The sequence below is a fragment of the Heterodontus francisci genome, chromosome 7 (assembly GCF_036365525.1).
Source record: "Heterodontus francisci isolate sHetFra1 chromosome 7, sHetFra1.hap1, whole genome shotgun sequence".
Taxonomy (NCBI): Eukaryota; Metazoa; Chordata; class Chondrichthyes; order Heterodontiformes; family Heterodontidae; genus Heterodontus; species Heterodontus francisci.
Genome location: NC_090377.1, coordinates 101210400 through 101231753, shown reverse-complemented (window position 1 = coordinate 101231753; position 21354 = coordinate 101210400). Strand labels below are relative to the sequence as shown.

Here is a 21354-nt window from a genome sequence, read left to right as displayed (position 1 = left end):
CTGTACTTAATTCCAGAATGCATTTGATAAGGTGTCATATCGAAGGTTATTGCGGAATATAAAAGCTCATGGTGTAGACGGTAACGTACTGGCACGGATAGAAGATTGGCGTGCTAACAGGAAACCGTAGGCATAAGTGGTTCATTTTCTGGTTGGCAAGATATAACAAGTGGTGTGCCACAAGGATCAGTTCTGGGGCCTCAACTTTTTACAATTTATATAAATGACTTGGATAAAGGGACTGAAGGTATGGTTGTGAAGTTTGCTGATGACACAAAGATAGGTAGGAAAATAAGTTGTGAAGAGGACAGCATGAGGCTACAAAGGGATATAGATAGGTTGAGTGAGTGAGCAAAGATCTGGCAAATGGAGTATAATGTTGGAAAATGTGAAATTGTCCATTTTGGCAGGAATAAAAAAGCATATTATCTAAACGGTGAGAGATTGTAGAGCTCTGAGATGCAGAGGGATCCAGATGTCCTCGTGCATGAACCACAAAAGGTTAGTATGCAGGGACAGCACGCAATAAGGAAAGCTAGTAGAATGTTATCATTTATTGTGAGGGGAATTGAATACAAAAGTAGGGAGGTTATGCTTCAGCGATACAGGGAATTGGTGAGACGACATCTGGAGTACTGTGTACAGTATTGGTCTCCTGATTTAAGGATGTTAATGCGTTGGAAGCAGTTCAGAGAATGTTTACTAGACTAATAGCTGGAATGGGCGGGTTGTTTTATGAGGACAGGTTGGGCAAGCTAGGCTTGTATCTGCTGGACTTTAGGAGAGTAAGAGGCAACTTGATTAAAACATAGAAGATCCTGAGAGGTCTTGACAGGGTGAATGTGGAAAGGATGTGTCCTCTTGTGGGAGAATCTAGAACAAGGGGTCACCTATGACATGGAGAAATTATTTTCTGAGCATCGTGAGTTTTTGGAACTCTCTTCCTCAAAAGGTGGTGGAAGCAGAGTCTTTGAATATCTTAAAGGCAGAGGTAGATAGATTCTTGATAAGCAAGGGGGTGTAATGTTATCAGGGGTAAGCAGGACTGTGGAGTGGAGTATACAATCAGATCAGCCATGATCTTGCTGAATGGCTGAGCAGGCTCGAGGGGGCAAGTGGCCTACTCCTGTTCCTAATTCGTATGTTCATGTTTAGTTACCATACCCATCACTGGACACAAATCCAGTTCCTCGTCGAATGGACCAGTAAATTAACTGATTAGCATCAATACTATATGCAAAAGAGCTTAAAGAAATCTCTAATTTGTTAATCAGCAAACAAAGCAACAAGTTCAGAAATAATTGTGTCCCATCGTATTATTCTGAGACACGAGTGCTATTTGCAGTTTAATCTGATTTTCCTCATTAGTGATCACAAAGTGCATTTATTTTTCAATTTTGTAAAATACATGATACTTTGCAGCAAAGCCTCATAAGACAGCATTTGTGATCAAGTTACATTAGCAGTAATATATGCTGGGCTTGTGGATAAATACAGTGCAGTACTGAGTTCCATACAGAGTCAAGTGCTGGATTTAATCTCTGGTCTCTGCTGAATTGATCTCAGCTCATTGCAGTAGTGGTGGTAAGTGGCTTCAGAATCTCTTCGTTAGAGAAGAAAAAAAATAAATCAGCCAAGCTCCATTCTGCTAATCACTGCTTCTGAAGAGTGGAGATAATTGAGATTAGACAAATGCACTGTAATGAGGGGATTTTTTTTGAAAATGCTGTAATTTAGTATCCACATTTACAAACAGACCAAAACGATGACATTGACTAGATTACTTGAAGCAAACTTGAAAATAGAAAGACTGATTTCATTATATCATGTACACGAATCAAAAATGTTTGACAAAATTATAGAATCTTGTCAATATTGGAGGGGAGAAGGAGAGGAACACCTAGAAAACTTACAAAATGGCTAGTTGTGCCTGGAGACTAATAAAAAATGGTGCAAATTTGCATTTTGTGGAAAGTACGTTTTGTCAGGAAAATTAACTTTATCTGAAAGGGACTTGAGCTTTTAGAAATGTTGCATTGTGTGCCAATTGTTTTAGCTTTTTCTTGTGTCTGTGCACGTGTATTGGTTACGTTTAAAAGGATAATATGTCTCACATCAACACAATAAAATGATTGCAAGTCCACTCATCTCAATCTGGACCAACAAATTAGAGAACCAGTATGCATAAAATTTATTTTTAAACAGTAAAAATACATTGTGTATTTCTACACTTTCTACACCAGACATGTTTGGTGATTAAGTTTACTGAGATGAGTCCAGCTTTTAAAACAAAATAGGTTTTCGAAGTCATTCGTGTCAATCTTAAAAACTCAATTGTGCACAGAAGCTGCTGCTCCTGAAGTTCATTATCCCGTCAATGTGTATAATCATTCATTATCTTCATTCTCATTGCTCTTTGTGTGGTATATACTCTGGTTGCGCCTCTTAATTAGTTTTATTCCACTACTTCCATTCTCATGCTCGTTGCTAATTCGTTTTACAGCCTTTGTGCGTGTGCTCTTTCCTTCTCCCTCAGTCATGCTGCTGTCTCCAGACTTGTCCAGTTCCTCGTTTGCAGAGTCCTGTGTCTCATCAGATGAGACAATCATAGAATCAGGGAGATCTCTCACATCAGAGAAATTTGCTGATGAGTCTGTGAAGGGGTGGTCTGGGGATGGTTCGATGGAATGTGTGCTGAGGTCTCCATTGTCGTCATCATCATCCTCCAGTGTTATTTCATCTGGATTTATGGAGGAAGAAAGTCCAGAAGTGTCCGTGGTATAATCACTGGGCTCCTCTGGGTTATCAGCACTGTCCATATCATCCTCTTCCTCTCCCTCCACAAGACCCTCATTTTCCATCTGTTTCACCTTGGCATTCAGATCAGTGAGGCCAAAGGTGGCACAGAACTCAGTTGTCTGTGGGTTAATCACATGGACAGGTTCTTTTGATCTCTGTGGGTGTGCTGGGTCATAGGCAGGAGCTGTATGGCTAAAGTTACTGGGGATCTGGAGGCTATGGCCTTGCTCTTCCAACAGTTCTTCAATGTCTTCTTCAGACACACTGTAGTCCCACCTGCATCAGAATAGAAGTCATCAATACAATTGCCGGCACAACACAACAAAATACATCTAAATCACTTAACTGAATACCTGTAACGTGTTTATTAGTAGCTTGGGTTAATTGAATTTTTGCTCAATATGAAAATTAGAGGACTTTATTCTTGTTTTGCAAAGATATGTGCACAAACATACAGATCTTTGAAATACAAGTAAATAACTGTCAAACAGATCACGTTGCCAAATATAAATCAGGTGGGATTCAAAAATTCAATCTTCAAATGGTAATGGGTTGGTAAGGGACAGTCCATATTGAGTACTAAACCATTAATGGATTAAACAAGATATCTCGTGCTAATGTCAGGGCTATGATTTTATGCCAATGATGATTTGGATGAACAAAAGTAGAAAGTTTTGGAAGACATACACTGCACACTCCCCATGTATAATTCAGTGATGGCAGAATATGGGAAAATTGACTAATTATTAAGTTTTAATGAGCTGATCCAGGGACACTTCTTTCCAAATAGCATTTCTTACACCATTCTCAAATTTTCAGCTTTAAAATGTATAGATTTCATAAACAACCTATTTTTTCAGAAATATATGTCCTATTGTAAAATATGTACTTACTTTGCATGCAGACTGTTATTTTCAGGCATGTTCCATGTTTTAGAGGTGACATTAATTAAATCATTTGTTGCTTTTAGAATGGCCAGCCATTCAGAATCATACTCTAGGTGATCAGAAGCGTTTGGGTCATGCTCTATTTCCACAATCTAGAGTAAGAAAAAAACCCACATTAAAAACGCATATTAAATTTAGCAAATTGTAAACTATGTTGCAGCCAGACAGATAATGTCAAAAGGCAAAACCACCTACAAAAATGATCTCAACTGACATTTTTATTCCAATAGTTAGAAACAGGTTTTATTCAATTATTCTACAAGCCTAATTTACCTTTACAAGAACGATATTGTATTTTTTTATCTGGCCTTGCATCCAATAACACTGAACACATAGATTTAACTACAATTGAAGTAGCAAAAGAAAGAGTTATGTCTTTGTGCTGGTAGATTTGTTTCTAATTAAAACAGTAACAGTGTTGTACAATACCTGTAGAAAATCTCGGTGAGGCAGACACTTATCTAGAGCCAAAAATTTTGTTGCTTTTGGCAGTTGCTCACCATCACTCTTCTGTAAGAAAACAAAAAAAAACTTGGAATAAACTTGCCGTGAATTAAGTTGGGTCAATATACACTTGTAACAAACTTATGCCATGGACTTCACTCATCAAAGCCTTGGTAAACACAAAGATTAAAAATTCTGACTGTGGGTGGCATTGGTAAGGCTGGCATTTACTGTCCATTCCCAGTTGCTCTGATGTGGCAGTGGTGGTGGGCTGCCTTCTTAGTCGTCAATAGCAATTTGCCACAACTGAGTTGCTTGCTAGGCCACTTCAGAGGGAAATTAAGAATCAACCACACTGGTGTAGGACTGGAATCACATATGGGACAGTAGCTTCTCCTCTGAAGGAGATTAGTGAACCAGATTTTTTTTGTTTTATATCACAATCCAACAGCTTTATGGCCACTTTTTTTTTAAATAAAAAGGTGAATTCAAATTCTCAAATATGAACTCTTATTCTCCTGCTTACTACTCCAGGCCTCGGAATTATTAATCTTGTAACAGAACTACTCCACTATCATACTAAAAAACGGACATCCACTCTCTTACACCTCTCTACAATTCACTAGTCATTGGATAATCTCTGGCAGATGCTCAAAGAGAATAGAAGGTCAAGAGCACTGCACGTCACAGTATACAATTGAGGTACCACAGTACATATCTACAAATCATTCATGTTAGCATCATTATTATGGATAAACAAGGTTACAAGATCAATTACTCCAAACATGTAGGCCATGATGCTGGGAGGAGAAACTCAGCAAATCTTGTAGAATTCACGTACCAAAGTACACAATCAACAGGACCTTTAACGATGAGGCAAACTACCCAACTGTCCTGGAGAATATGCAGCACTGGAGTGATCCCCTGATCTCACATGTCAGAAGTAGTATCATTGTGGTATACCTCTTTCTACATATTGCTGGCACAGATTCCTTAATCTCTCTTCAGGAAACTTATTGTCAAGTTTGATTGGACAGAGTATAGATGACTGCACTAGTACAGCTCATTAGGACAGCATTCTTCCCTCCCATTCTTTGATTTGGCTTTCCTAATCCCTTCCAATCTCAACAGTAAACATGTTATACTCCAGAAAGCCAGTTGGTGAAGGATAGCACTGCAACCAATCTTTATTTAGTCTAACATTTAGAGTAAAACATTGCAAGCAAACACCTAACTCAACCAAACCACAGTTTCAGTAAGTGTCTCTTTGTGTGCTCAAGTGAAACCCTAATTAATGCCCTCCACCTGCTAATAAATATATTAGATGTGCAATTAACAAACATATTGTTGACAACAGTCATACGAGTGCAGCAGGAGTTGCTTTTTGGAAGTTGGGACTGAGCAGCAGTTTTACTCTGCATGTGATTGGTGACATGCCTTCATGAAATGCAGCAATGGAGTTCTAATTAATTTGCAGGTCGGAACCCTGGCTGGTTTTCCCTTCCCTATTTGACATGGGAGTACTGATATTGCTTAAAGGTGCGGAACGTGGAAATTTGACAACCTTTACCATAATGAGTACAAGAATTCACAAATTAGTAACAGGCATAGATATTAATCTTTAATCAATAATTTTTATTCCTGTTTCAAATAAAAACAAAAAAATGTTGAAATACTCAGCAGGTCTGGCAGTATTTGTGGAGAGTGAAGCAGAGTTAATGTTTCAGGTCAGTGACCTTTCATCAGAACTGGCAAAGGTTAGAAATGTAATGGGTCCTGAAATATGAACTCTGCTTCTCTCTCCACAGATGCTGCCAAACCTACTGAGTATTTCCAGCAATTTTGTTTTTATTTCAGATTTCCAGCATCTGCAATATTTTGCTTTTATTCCTGTTTCACTCTGTATGACTGCAGAGCCTGATCTTGTCCTCATCTAATGTTCATTCATTTTCCAGCACGAATCACTGGATGGCAATCAGGAGTGTCCCTAGTCTGGGTACACAAACTAACTGTAGCGCCCCCACTGCTGTTTAGGTAGTTTCGTTAATCAACCCAGATTAGGGATCAAACCACAGACCCAAATGATCTGTAATCACCCCATGTGACAGTTATTCTTTGACCTATCAGGACAACCTCCAACAGATAAACAAAGTGATTCCTTCTGTTCCCTTCAATATATTTTCTAAAAATACCACTCCAGTCACACTGCTTGGCAGGATGAAGATCATAGCCAATATTAGTACAGAATCATACAGCACAGAAGTTGGGGAGGGGCGCACGTGGCCCAGTATGCCAGTGCTGGCTCTTTGAAAGAGTTATTGAATTAGTCCCCCTCCCCTGCTCCTTTCCCATAGTCCTGCAATTTTTCCCTTTAAGTATATATCTAATGCCCTTCAATTTGAAAATATTTTAATACTAGAAATATTTATCAAATCTGATAGGCGAGAAACATTTCATAAACCTTCCTTGCTTCCTCCCCATCTTCAATAAATAGAGAGAGTGTATTTGAAGAGTTTTATTAACCCAGGAATATAAGCCAGTTTATGCCATACCGGTAAACACCCAATTGTTGCTTTTATTGGAGATTATGCACAAACATTAATTACAAAACTCCCTCCACACAAAAGAACAAAAATCTTAAGGAAAACACTACATTTCCTAGTACAAAAGCAAAACACTGCCGATTCTGGAAATTTGAAATAAAACTAGAAAATTCTGGAAATCCTCAGCAGGTCTAACAGCATCTACGAAGAGAGAAACATTTAATGTTTCAGGTCGATGACCTTCCACAGAAATGGAAAAAGTTAGGGATGTAATAGGATTAAAACAAGTAGAGGTAGGAAAAGGGGGGAGGGGAGGAAAAGACGAAAAGGGAAGATCTGTGATAGGGTGGAAGATAGGAGAGATTAAATGACAAAAGAGATGATGGTGCAAGGCAAAAGCAGGGTGGTAATGGGAGGACAAAATAGGTGTCCAGAGAATGTGTAAATGGGAAAATGCAGAATCATTAACAGCAGCCATCCAAAAACAAAGAAAATGGGGTCAGTGGTTATGATTTGAAATTGTTGAACTCAACGTTGAGTCTGGAAGGCTATAAAGTGCCTAACTGAAAGATGCTGTGCTGTTCTAGGAGCTAAATTTCATGGCATGTCAATGTGATAATGAAGTGGATGCTGTTATCAGGCATGTTTGCATTTCACCAAATGCAGTCTCATTTCTCCAGTGTCACACCACAAATAAGTATTTACTTCTGTTATGTACAGTCAAAATACAGAGTGAAGGTGTAAAGTCTGCATTTTTCCTTGCTCATATCTTACCGGATGCTGCATTAAAGCTGCAAACTTCACATGTAGATGTGCTGCAAACCAATAAGAAGGCTTGAGGTGCTGCAGAAGCTCTGTAGCTGCAGGACTCCCCAAGGTATTAGCCTCAACCTCTGGACGGAGAAAAGCCTTACTCTTAAGAAGTTGTTTTTTGTTACCGTAATGATAAATACCTTGGGGCCAATCATGTGACAGGAAGATGTCCATGTGTCGTTTTAACTGAAAATAAATAGGAGTAATATTGAGAAAAGTACTTAAAAGAAAACTATTGAATGCAAAATGTTTGTGTTAGAATGATAGCTATTTTATTTAAATAGACCAGTAAAAGCAATCAAGCCAATTTTGTTACTGCATTTAAAGAAGTATGTTTGCTTAGATTTTTTTTTGAAGCTCTCCCAAGCAATTTAGAATGGCAGGGTACAAGACAGAAGCTGAATAGAGCCCTTGAGCTCCTTCCAGCAGGCCTGTGGTTCATTTTTATTTGCATGCTGGTGGGTACAATGTAGACACTTTAGAAATAGAGAGCTTACTTAGGATGGCCCAAGGTTTATTACCCTTTGTGCATCACATATTAAATTGCTTGCATTTTTTGTGAATGGGAAGCTTGCAGTTTTATATTTGTTCATGAGATTTGAGCATCGCTGGCATAGCCAGCATCTGTTGTCCATCCCAAATTTCCCTTGGGAAGGTGGTGATGAGCCCCTTTCTTGAACCATTGCAGTCCATATGGTGTAGGAACACCCTCAGTGCCGTTAGGGAGGGAGTTCCAGGCTTTTGACCCGGGGACAGTGAAGGAAAGGCGATATAGTTCCAAGTCAGGATGGTATGTGGTGCGGAGGGGAACTTGCAATGGGTGATGTTCCCATGCATTTGCTGCCCTTGTCCTTCTAGGTGGTAGAGGTCATGGGTTTGGAAGGTGCGGCCAAAGGAGCTTTGGCACGTTACTGCATTGCATCTTGTATATGGTACACACTGCCACCGTGCGCTGGTGGCGGAGGCAGTGAATATTTAAGGTGGTGGACAGGCTGCCTTGTCCTGGATGCTGTTGAACGTCTTGAATGTTGTTGGAGCTGCACTCATCCAGGCAAGTGGAGAGTATTCTATCACAATCCTGACTTGTGCCTTGCAGATGGTGGAGGCTTTGGGGAGTCACACAAAATTCCCAGCCTCTGACCTGCTCTTGTAGCCACAATATTTATATGGCTGATTCAGTTAAGTTTCTGGTCAACGATAACCCCCAGGATATTGATGATGTGGGATTCGGTGATGGTAATGCCATTGAATATCAAGGGGAGATGGTTAGATTCAATCTTGTTGGAGATGGTCAATGCCTCGCACTTATGTGGCACGAATGTAACTTGCCACTTATCAGCCCAAGTCTGAATATTCTGAATGTTGTCCAGGTTTTGCTGCATTCGGGCACGGACTGCTTCAGTATCTGAGGAGCTGTGAATGGTATTGAACACTGTGCAATCAGCAGCAAACATCCCAACTTCTGACCTTATGTTGGGGGGTGGGGGAGGGAAGGTCATTGATTAAGAAGCTGAAGATGGTTGGGCCTAGGACACTATCCTGATGAACTGCTGGAGCAATGTCCTGAGCTGATTGACCTCCAACAACCACAACCATCTTCCTTTGTGCTAGGTAGGACTCCAACGAGTGGGGAGTTTTCCCCAATTCCCTCGGTCTTCAATTTTGCTGAGACTACTTGATGCCATACTTGGTAAAATTCTGCCTTGATGTCAAGAGCAGTCACTCTCACCAAACCTCTTGGTTTGGACCAAGGCTGTAAAAAGGTCTGGAGCGGAGTGCTGGCGGAACCAGAACTGAGCATCAGTGAGCAGGTTATTGCTCAGTAAATGCTGCTTAATGCAGCTCAGTCACTGATTATGGCAACAATGATCTGGCCCTCTGCTGCAAAAGGTAGGGCCCCCGATCTAAGAGGCAAGTTTGTGATTCCTCATTTGTCAAATTCACAAACTTAACTTGATAATCTGGTGACTTGTTATGTTGAGATGGGAGACTACTTCCTTAGGAATGGAGGAACCCTCCACCATCCCAAAATAAAAATAAATTGGTGAGTCCAAGTCACATCAGCTGTTCTAGACCTCCTACTAATAGTGGGTTACTAAAGGGCATCAGTAGAGGCCCATAGTCAACTCACCGAGCTGTCAATTCACTGGGGAATGGGAAGGTCTAGAAAATATGATAACATAATTTCCTCCTCTTACTTGAACTTTGTTCCCTGTCCTTGATTAGCACTAAAAACATATTACTTTGGGAAATCACTTAATTGACTGTCTTTAAAGCTGCAGGGTCAACCCCTGATTCTACCCTGGGCAGAAAGTTAAATTGGAGGGATTTTCTGCTTAGTTAGCACCTCACCCTGACCAGTAGCAAGCCAAAGATGGTACTGGTGGGAGCTTAGGAGCAGAAATTCAAGTCCAGATAGACCCAAGGTAAATTCCAGACATATTTCTTGCCAAGAATGGTCCTGTAATCAGGAGGAATTAGTTAGGCAACAGCAGACTTACCTTTGCAAGTGTTTCCTATTTTGTATTACCACATCTATCAAGAAAGAACATTCCGATAATTTAAGGATATTACAGCAAACGGTTACACTTAGTTTGGTGTAAAACAAGTTAGATGTAGAAAAGTAAAAAAAGTTGAAAACTAGGAAGTGAAAACATTGTAACAGAACAAATCAGATCACCAAAATAAATGGTAATATGAATGACGTGCACATCATTAATTCTTCTAACCTGCTTCAGTTTGAAGACTTCAATATTTCTGACATGATATGCACTTCGCATTGTCTGTTGATTATATGGTGGATACTCAAAATGACCTGGAAACCATAAAAATCACGATGGTGTTTTAATCTAACAAATTAATACTTTTTGTAATCAAGAAAGTTCTTCTTATTGTACTCCACAAAACCTTAAAAGGCTACCCATCAAACTGAAAAAAATCACAGGTGGATACATTTTGAAGAAACTTCAGAAGTGGAGTCATGTGATCATGTGCTTTGCCTCACAATCTAACTCTATGACTTCATATCAATTTTATATTAAATTTTGTTCCATTCATTGGAGTAACGCTCCCAACAAATTTAAAAATAAAAGAACATGCATCATTTTTGAATCTGTACTATTCAGTACAAAATAGCTTTTTGTAATTAAGCCTCCAGACATTTGTTTTGGACAACAATTATGGGCTCATGGCAATTATTAGTTGGAATTCACTGTTTGGGTGAGTTTTAGCAAGTTACATCAATTTACCTTTTCTGTAGTCATGTGGCTTAAAAATACCAGAGAGTCCTCCTATACGTACACCACGGTACTTCACCACGCCAGCATACCCTAGAAACAAATAACAAATCTGTTACTCTTTCTGAGAAACACACCTTGAAGATGAGGCCTTTAATACTGCAGCATCCCTCCATAACCTTTGTTAGTCACAGCTTGTATCAAGAAAAATATCAGCCAGTTGTATCAAATAATTGCTGGGCTGTCATTCAAATTCTGTGCCTTTTTAGGCAGAATAATTAAAAAATATAAAGCAAGAGAAACCATATTCACATTGTTCTGCATAGCTTGTTGTCAAATCTTAGATAATGCAGACCATATTGTTTTTCTTCCTAACCCTCCCATCATATACACAATGACCTAGAATTGTCAGCTAACATTTTACAGCCAATTATAAACCTGCTTTTATTTATAATTATACATTAATTTGAAAAGGAAAGTTATTGGAGACTACAAAGTTTTCAGCACGAGTGATTAATTAGATAAAAAATTAAATAATTTAAAAAATTGACGACATAACTGATTTACTGATCCTTAAAAAAAAACTTACTTCTATCTATCCAAAGTACAATATGATCATTATGTCTTGGTCAAAATTAGGAAACAATTGATTAATTGAAGCTTAGACTTGTTGCAAGATACATTGATATACTGTATAAAAACTTCAGTAATTTAATACCTAGGTAGTAAATGTTTGGTGCCACCCATCCTCCATATGGCAACTCCTGTAAGTGATTGGAAGCTTCATGATTGCCTCCTATGAAGATGGTGAGAACAGAGGCTTTTTTTTCTCCAGAGTAATATCTACATTTAACAATTCAACAAACATTTAACTTTACAAACAGTACATTTTATTCAACAGAAGGAATTTAAAAAAAATTATAGAATTTGCTGGTTAGGTACATCATTCAATCAGGTATAAAAACTCTAGATGGAAATTTTAAAAATATGTTTTATATTACAAACAGAAATGAATGCAAATGCTCACTACAGTAAGCTTTTGAATACAACAGCTTAAAGGTGAAATTACATTTTTCATAAACAATGAGTGTTTAGTTTAGAAAAGGACAAAGAAACAGAGTGGTAATATGAATACAACCTTGAACACCTACTTACTTGTAGAAAGTTTGCATTTGTCTGTATTTAATGGGTACAGCCATGCAAATCATGTCAGCTTCATTCCTGACTGCTTGAAAATCTCCACAGCACAACAAGAGGTCCACCTTAACATTGTCCTTTTTCTCCAAAAACTGAATACTCTCATAGATTTTGTCCAGTTCACCATGGCAGCAACCTTCTACTGCTACCTTCATTGTAACAGTGTGCAACAGCTTGCACTACAAGTTCCAATGAGCTGGGTGTCTTTACGAGCAATCTCCCTTCCTGGGCCCTATTTAAGCACACTCATGTCTCAGTGTACTGACCCAATTAAACTACCATAGATTCTGAAATTAAAGAAAGGGCAATATTCATTAATTACTGAAGTTAAACTTACAGGGAATAAAAAAAAATATACACACACACATATACACAAAATACAGCTTTAAGTCTTTTCTTGCAGGCTGTTGAATAGTTAATTAAGAGGCTCAAAAACAGGCTGCAGTTATAAATTGATCTTAAGAATATTTGACAATAGAATTGGCAGTTAAGATATGACTGCTTAAATTCAGACAGTGAAATATGTACATCTATCATTGTCCTATTAGAGCTGAACTCTGAACCAAACTATTAAAACAAAGTATAACTAAACTCAATCTTCACTAATAGTTTAATAACTGACCAGAATTACAAAATAGCAATACATGCTTAGTCCTACAGATCATAAACAATTACAAGACATGCAGTTACACCACTCAATTATTATATGTTGTAGGATTGTGTTATTTTATACATCAATTAAAATACTAGAAAATAAATCCTAAAAAACAGGAATAAAACACAATTAATAGTTCTAAGTTTAGGTTGAAAAAGTTTTTAAAATTCTTCTTCAGATCGCCATATTTCAAAGCATGAAAATAATAAACTGCATCTCTAAACAGTAACAGGTCAATTAGTTTAGATCGATTACTCAATATGTATTTTAGATCCAAACATGAGATTCTAAATCCTGGTAGATAGCATACCAGTATCTCTACTGAACTGGTGAATCCATTCTTGCGCATACAGTTGATAGTCAGACTTTAAAAAGGCAGTTACAATATCCAGAACAGGGCTACATTTTGTGTAGCTAGTGACATGCTGAACGTGACTGACCAACAACAGGGAATCACCACAAGTAACGGAATCTGTCCAATTTGGACAGCCAACTCACAAAACTGAAATACTCATTGCAGTACATGTAAAAAGGTGCAAAGAGGAGAAACTAGAATTATACCCAACAAACCTTATAGGAACAATGCATAAAGACCAAAAAAAATCATAAATAAAAATTAGTTAATATTAACTTCAAGTGCAGTATAATGTGCAGGGACCCAAGCATGGACCTGACAGGCTGAATAGCCTCCTTCTGTGCTGTAACCATTCTATGACACTATTAACTCCTATCTCACCAACTGTGCTATTTGAATGTGGGTGGGGTGAGAAACCTGCAATTTTCACCCCTGGTTATCTGTAGCAAGGAGCTTATAATGCAAAAGATTTGCTGAATCCATCACTTGAGTGGCCTTAATTAACTGATTGCTATATTTCAATTTTTAGAATTTGGTAAAGTAACAAAGATGCCTTTTCCATTACTTTTTAAAAAGCATTACTCAAAATCTCAACTATCTCCTAATAACAGCATTGTTAGAAACAATTCATTTGGGGGCGAGGGGGGCAGTCGGGGGTTAATCACTTTGCAGTACTAGGAAAAAGGGAATCGGAGCAATTTCACCAAGATAGGGTTCATGATCAAGAATGATTTTATTACTTGGCATCCATGCATACACACTTCCAGAAATTAGGACAGGTACCCTGGCCAATGGTCTTCTCCCTATCCCACAGGAACTTAAGACAATTGCAGCACATAACCTCGCAACGTTCAGCTAACAGCATCAAGATGAGAATGGAGCGGCAACTTTTCTCATCAGCCTGGCTCAGCTACATGCTGCATGAATCAGCAACTGAATTTTTAAAAGTTACAAAGCATTTATCAAGAGTAATTGAAAGTTACAAGTAGAGAATGTAAATGGAAAAAAATCTAGGGACAGTATGCAAAATTGTGTGCGATGGGTCAGATTCAATGGTCTAGCTATTATTGGAGCAAACAGGATGGGATAACTTTCAGTGAAATTAAATTTATCGTTTAGTTTAGTTTAGAGATACAGCACTGAAACAGGCCCTTCGGCCCACCGAGTCTGTGCCGACCAACAACCACCCATTTATACTAATCCTATATTAATCCCATATTCCCTACCACATCCCCACCATTCTCCTACCACCACTAGGGGCAATTTACAATGGCCAATTTACCTATCAACCCGCAAGTCTTTGGCTGTGGGAGGAAACTGGAGCACCCGGCGGAAACCCACGGGGTCACAGGGAGAACTTGCAAACTCCGCACAGGCAGTAGTTTTAGTTTTAGAGATACAGCACTGAAACAGGCCCTTCGGCCCACCGAGTCTGTGCCGACCATCAACCACCCATTTTATACTAATCCTACACTAATTCCATATTCCTACCACATCCCCACCTGTCCCTATATTTCCCTACCACCTACCTATACTAGGGGCAATTGCTAATGGCCAATTTACCTATCAACCTGCAAGTCTTTGGCATGTGGGAGGAAACCAGAGCACCCGGAGGAAACCCACGCAGACACAGGGAGAACTTGCAAACTCCACACAGGCAGTACCCAGAATTGAACCCGGGTCGCTGGAGCTGTGAGGCTGCGGTGCTAACCACTGCGCCACTGTCCCGCAGTGAAATATCTCCTTAAATGTCTGCCACTCGTTCTCTACTATCTTACCTTTTAACATATTTTTCCAATCCACTTTAGTCAACTCTGTCTACCCAGAACTGAACCCGGGTCGCTGGAGCTGTGAGGCTGCGGTGCTAACCACTGCGCCACTAACCACTGCGCCACTGTGCTGCCCTGACTTTCCAAAAAGAAACAAAATGCTGCAAGTATAAAGTTTTTCATCCCGTCAAAGCATTAGAAACAATTCGAGTTATTTAACAGGCAACATTTCACTTTAAAAAAAAGTCATTGGAGTTCATTGTCTCCAGAGTAACCTTAGTGAAGACATCTGGCACTACCATTAACACAAACACATAAGGTGCACCCAGGCTTGCTAACATGGGAATGTTACGAGTCAGATTTGTGATCAAAATCAGTGAGACAGATGACAGATTTAAAAACCATCACAGAATCGTTACAGTATAGTGTTGGCTCTCTGAAGGAGCAATTCTCCATAGCCCTGCACATTCTTCCTTTCCAGAAAATCCAATTCCCTCTTGAATGCCTCGATTGAACCTGCCTCCATCACACTCAGGCAGTGCATTCCAGATCCCAAGCACTTACCACATGAAAAAGTTTTTCTCATATTTCCATTGCTTCTTTTGCCAATTATGCTAAATCTGTGCCCTCTTGTTCTCAATTCTTCCACCAGTGGGAACAGTTTTTCCCTATCTACTCTGTCCAGACCCACGATTTTGAATATCTGTATCAAATCTCCTTATCTAAGGATAACAGTACCAACTTTACCGATCTATCCAAGTAACTGAAGTTCCTCATCTGTGGAACCATTCTCATGAATCTTTTCCACACCCTCTCTAATGCCTTTACATCTTTCCTAAAGTATGGTACCCAGAACTGGACACAATACTCCAGTTGAGGCCAAACCAGCATTCTATACAAGTTTAACAAATCTTTCTTGTTCTTGTATTCTATGCCCCTATTAATAAAACCTAAGATGCTGTATTAACTACTCTCTCAACCCGTATTGCCACCTTCAATGACTTATTCACATATACATCTGCTCCTGCACCCCATTTAGAATACTAGGTGTGTATTTATTTTCAAGGCTGTGAATATCAGGGAGATGTTAGGGGTGATATTTACAAGGAGGACTTACTAATTAAATAAATAAATAGTATATCTAAAAACAAACACAATAGCTCTTTTAAATAACGAAAAAAATCTTCCACTCCTGAAGATGTTGAGTCTTTATGGACCCTTACCAGGCAATCACTATTCACCCTCGGGTAACTTAAAGGCGTGAACCTAGAGGTTGGCCATTTGACTGCTGGGGCCATCAATGAGCCCGAACCCACACATGCGCTTTTCCCCCACATCCCTGTCATTGTAGTGGGGGAGGGGGACTCGGATTAAGTCGGGCGACCGGAACTGAAGAGGCGGCTCCTCCTCAGCCAGGCCCAAGACCAGCAACTGCATTGACACCTGCACCTCCACCTGCCGTTTGTTTCTTTCCTTCCGACCTACCTGTTTGCCTGCCCACCCTCGCTCGCCTGCTGACCCTCGCTCGCCTGCTGTGATGCCGCCGCCGGAAGCTGCGCTCATGGAGCCACACCGACCACTAATAATTCAGTGCCAACGCGCACGCGCCGCTCACACACAGAGCGCATGCACTCTCCGCACCTCTCAGCCCCCACCCCCCCATTCAAGTAAACTCAGTGCAACGTGCGCCACAACATTCAACACTTTCAGCGGACAGAAAGAGAAAAATAACTAAACAAAAAACCGTTCCGCAAACCACTGTATGGAACAGATGTATATTACAACAAGAAAATATAATTGTTAAAAAAATCTCAAAACAATAATATACATTTTATCCGAATCTGCTGGTAATGGATAAGGTAAATATAAATATTTCAAAGCTTCACTTTCGATGAATTTGACGCGAGAGTATTTTATTTAAAAAAACAAAGCAAATAAATAATGAGCCGCTTGCCGGTGGCCGGGTGCGGTACAAAGTCTACCGTGTGAAGGCCGCGCGTGTTTTATTGTGCGGGTGTGGAAAGTGCGGGCGCGGTGTTGCGGCTGCGCTACGTTGCCGGGCCCGGCCAGGCCAGGCCAGGCCAGCGGGTTCGGGCGGCTTTGCTTCTGCTGAAGATGGCGTGTCTGCTGGAGGCCCCGATGCGGATGAGTGTACTCTCGGTGAGTATCGAACCCACTCACCCACCCACATTGATTCGCCCTCCTCAGGCCATAGTTGCGAGCCCGAAGCGAAAGGCCGACATGTCTGGTGTGGGCGGTGGTGTTTCCGTGTCTCGGCCTGGAACGGCTGCAGTTCCTGTATTTAAAGCTAGTCTCCGGGAATATCAGCATGCTGCAGCTCCCGGTTTGGGCCTGATATTTACAGCAAACCTCTCCCTTTTTAAAATACAAATCGTCAGCCTTCCTACAATTCACCGACCGTTTAATTTGAGATATGCATCGGTGCAGATCTCTTTGCCATGGGCTGTATGTAATGTATGCTCGTATTTTTTTACGTTATGTGTATCCTTTTTAATTGGATTCAAAGAGAAAACTTATTTACTCATTCGGTATCCATAATCGCCCGCCCCGTTACATCGTGAAGGAATCGCATTTCCTTTAATTCCGAAATTAGTAACTGATGCTGTAGAAAGTCAGTCATTTCTGGACAGGAAGCCATTCGGCCCATCGAGTCCATGCCTGCTCTCTGCAGAGGAATTCAGAGTCCCACTCCCCCACTCGATCCCAGTAGCCCTACAAGTTTATTTCCTTCAAGTGTCCATCCAATTTCCTTTTGAAACCATTGATCATTTCCACTTTCACCACGCTCCTAGGCTGCGAGTTCCAAGACGTTGCCACTTACGTAAAAAAGTTCTTCCACATCTCCAGAAAACCATAGTTTTTTCACAAACATAATTTTCACTGTGTAAATATGTATTTATTAAATAATTAAACAGGAAGTGGTTTCCTGCTTCCTTCTGCCACTGTCTGATGAAGTGTAACTGACCTGTTAAAGTGTGCAGCACAGCTTCGGCTGATGTGAAGTTTGGAACTGAATAGGAATAGAGCTAGTTATAGAGAGTCCAGATCACCATATTAAGAATTGTCAATTGTGCCTCAGTGGGTCGAACTCTCTTCTCTGAATTGAGTGCTACGTTGTTGGAGATGCTATCTTTCACAAGACATTTTTGGTCTTCCCTCTGAGGTGGAAGTAAAAGATCCGACAGCACTCTTAGAAAAGAGCTGGGGAGTTCTCCCTGGTGTCCTGGCCAATATTTATTCCTGAGCCAACACCTAAAACAGGTTAACTGACAAAAGCAAACTCCTTGCCCTTCTTGAGCCATCTCCTCCCCTTTGACCCAATGGATAACACCAAACTCTTCCAATGCCTCTCCACCGTCCTCCATCTGGGTGGTACTGCACTCGTTTGGTTCCATTCTTATTTATTCGGAGCCAGAGAATTGCCATCGGTCTACATGCTGCCTCTTGGTGACATCATCTGAAAACACGTCAATTTCCACAGGTACGCTGACGACACCCAGCTTTACCTCACCACCATCTCTCGCTATCCCTCCACTTTCTCTAAATTGTCAGACTGAAGCCGCCATAAAATGTACTGCCTCACCACTGACTCCATCCCTCTTCCTGGCAACTAGCTGAGGCTGTACTAGACTGTTGACAACTTTGGTGTCACGTTTAACCCTGAGATGAGCTTTTGACCACATATCCATCACCATCACTAAGACCACTTGTTTCCACCTCTGTAACATTACCCGATTCCGCATTGCTCCAGCTCTACTGCAGCTGAAACCTTTATCCATACCTTTGTTACCTCCAGACCCCTTCAGCAACGCCTTGATTTTAAAATTCTCATCCTTGTTTTCAAATCCCTCTATGGCCTCGCTCCTCCCTATCTGTCGTCTCCTCCAGCCCTGCAACTGTCTGAAATGTCTGTGCTCTTCTAATTCAGGCCTGTTAAGTATCCCCACTTTTGTTTGCTCCACCATTGGTGGCTGTGCCTTCAGCTGCCTCGGCCCTCGCCTCTGGAATTCACTTCCTAAACTTCTCCACCCCTTTACCTCTTTAAGACACTCTTTAACACATACCACTTTGACTAAGCTTTTGGTCATCTGCCCTAATATTTCCTTGTGTGGCTCAGTGTCATATTTTGTTTTATAATGCCTCTATGAAACACCTTAGACATTCTTTTATGTTAAAGGCGCTATATAAGTATAAGTTATCACCTTACTGTTGTGGGACCGTGTGTGTTAATTAGCTGCCTCATTTCCTACAATGCAATGATGACTATGCTTCAAAAGTACATCGTTGGCTGTAAAGCGCAATTGGACATTCTGAGGCTGTGAAAGGCTGTCGTCTTTTTGTAGTTATACATACTTGTGTATCTGCATCCTTTATCAAGTTATTTCTAGTACCTGACACACTAGTCTGTATTCTAGTGCAGTGTCAGTAATAATGATAGACTGCCATTTAAATTATTCTACATTGCAGTGATTTCAGTGGAGAAAATAAACAGTTAGATTTAAGTTTTTGCAAATGTTTCAGTATGGGGATTAACAAACATTTGCTGTGTCTGCAGAAAAAATTATCATGTAATATAAACATTTAGCAACAAGAATTTTGACATTTACACTCAATTGTTTGCTGGTGGCAAAGTACACTCATTAGTGTGATGTATTTGCATATTGTGTAGTGAAAGATGAGGATTGCTTGATTGCAGCCTATTTTAGAATCCCATAGGCCCCAATTTTTCCACCTCGGGATTTGTGAAACTCTGTGACCGAGCTTCTTTTTCTGATGCCTGCCCTTGCCCAGCTAGATTGGGAACAAATTCAGCCTTGTTTTTATAGTACACATAGTATCTAAATTATGCTGCAAAAAATTTGAAAGTTGACAGGTTTCTTATATTTAATTGGCTTTAATTAGCCTCAGTGCCCCCAAGTTAGCAAAGGGAAAGTTGACCCACAATCTTACCCCTAAGCACTGGCTTTTCTATGATAGCCTTTGTGGTTGAATGGTCAATGTCAAGACTGTTATAAATAATGACCATTTGGGGAAGGTGGTGGTGGAACATGTCTGCCAACAAAGAATCAACACCTTCAGCAAAGGAGGGGATCAGTTGTTGGGAAAAGCAAGTTCTACCTTGTCTCTGTTGATCCCTAGCTCTTTAATCTGAACCTAATATTCAAACTCTTGTGCAATGTTGAAGTGGCACATTGCTGCTAGGGTACTGCCAATATGAAACACTAGGCACACTGAAAGAGGATTAATTTATTTGCACATTTAGTTCAGTTATATCAATTGCTTTTGAAATGTTCCTGCTACAAGGCTACCTTTGATGCAAAGTTACTTTATGCCACAATATATTCCCAGTAAAGAAAAAGTACTAGCTACTTTTTTTCCTCATTATCACACTGCAAACTCTGATGTGGCAATATGAGATAAAGCACTGGTTAATGCATTTTTATTACTGAACTTCCTTTATAAAACATCTTTTTCTGATTTCTAATAGAATAGTGATCAAAATGGCATAAATGAGATTTTGATTATGGAGAGTAATTTGGCACAATTTTTACAACATTGTTAGAGTTCACACCTTTTCCTCCTGAAACAGTGATTATACATTGCAGTGATGTGGGAAAGAAATATTAGTAACAGTAAAATAATTTTCCAGTTAGCTGCTGTTTCGTTAAAGTTCTGCATGTAATTGCTGATTACAGTTCAGGAACCTGATTCCAATTTGCTTGCTCAGCTATCTCCAATTGTGGCATGTATCATTCACTTTCAAAAGGATACACTATCTCACTTAAGCCATCTGAATACTGTTACCACTGAGGACACTGTCTTTCTCTAGTTCCACTTCTCCACAGGTCACAACATATATTTAAATGTTTACCCAGTTACCAATGCAGTCAATCATATACTCTACTCTTTATCCCTGAATAAAATACACCAACCAGGTTTCTTTAATAAACAACAAAATTATCAGATTATAAAACAAGACTTATCCAGTAGTGAGGCATAGCATTAACACACAGATTGAAATATGAAAGTTCCCTTTTTAAATACCCCCCACACACACACTGAAACCCCCCCCCAAAAAAACTCTCCCCAGAGGTCTTTTACAAAAGAAAACAAAAAAAACCTTTGGCCAAATACTTTCTAATTCTTGAAGAAAAAGGATAAGATATGCTCTGTCCCAAAAATGGCATACAGTCTGGCGTCTGAGTACATGTAGACAGGTCACTGGGATCTTTTCTGGAGCAGTTATTTTCATGCGATGTTGAGAATCTGGCAAGCCTTCCAGGAGTGTCTCAGGAGAAATGTGGCATCAGGAGTTTTAACTGTCATACACTGGATTCACAGGTTTTTTTTTCAAACCCAACTGCTTTCAACACTGTCCACACCCCAAATAAACCAAAACAATATCTCAAAAGTGAAACCTCCTGACCACCATAAATCTTGACATGTCACTTCTCCATAAACATCTCCCCCCAAGTCACCAAGTTGTTTATTGAGCTTAAGGCATGTGACATTTGGTAAAGGAAAAAACACATGCATGGAATTTTCTCATTTTGCCAAATGAACCAATGTCCATA

The 21354-nt window shown here is 39.9% G+C and overlaps 2 protein-coding genes across 9 annotated transcripts in view; one reads left to right on the top strand and one right to left on the bottom strand.

Annotated features, from left to right (window-relative positions):
- Positions 1–1316: 1316 nt before the first annotated feature.
- On the bottom strand, positions 1317–17007 carry dbr1 (debranching RNA lariats 1). Of its 5 annotated transcripts, none has more exons than XM_068035737.1 (9): positions 16944–17007; positions 11938–12266; positions 11501–11625; positions 10795–10875; positions 10276–10361; positions 7508–7732; positions 4176–4256; positions 3693–3838; positions 1317–3075 (listed from the first exon to the last, which is right to left on the bottom strand). In XM_068035737.1, exons 2-9 carry the CDS (start codon positions 12132–12134, stop codon positions 2388–2390), a joined length of 1629 nt encoding a protein of 542 aa, XP_067891838.1. In that variant the 5' UTR covers positions 12135–12266; positions 16944–17007; the 3' UTR covers positions 1317–2387. The 5 variants fall into 5 exon arrangements, with proteins under 5 accessions (XP_067891838.1, XP_067891841.1, XP_067891840.1 ...); XM_068035740.1 differs by having other exon boundaries at positions 16948–16969; XM_068035739.1 differs by having other exon boundaries at positions 16940–16960.
- The window catches only part of armc8 (armadillo repeat containing 8), a 127428-nt gene continuing 122493 nt past the window's right edge, over positions 16420–21354 (top strand). For 2 of the 4 annotated variants that reach the window (XM_068035733.1, XM_068035735.1), the window contains exon 1: positions 16420–16617. In XM_068035733.1, the coding sequence (XP_067891834.1) occupies positions 16609–16617 (9 nt within the window). In that variant the 5' untranslated portion in view covers positions 16420–16608. The other 2 variants (XM_068035732.1, XM_068035734.1) reach the window with 1 other exon arrangement.

What these genes read in the sequence shown, in the direction of transcription:
- dbr1 (XM_068035737.1), bottom strand. Translation starts at nt 12,134, where the DNA reads ATGAAGGTAGCAGTAGAAGGTTGCTGCCATGGTGAACTGGACAAAATC. An exon ending in CAAATGCAAACTTTCTACAA is followed by an intron (nt 11,626 to 11,937) that starts GTAAGTAGGTGT and finishes TGTTAAATGTAG; the next exon opens with ATATTACTCTGGAGAAAAAA. An exon ending in CAGCTTTAATGCAGCATCCG is followed by an intron (nt 4,257 to 7,507) that starts GTAAGATATGAG and finishes GTTTTCTTACAG; the next exon opens with AAGAGTGATGGTGAGCAACT.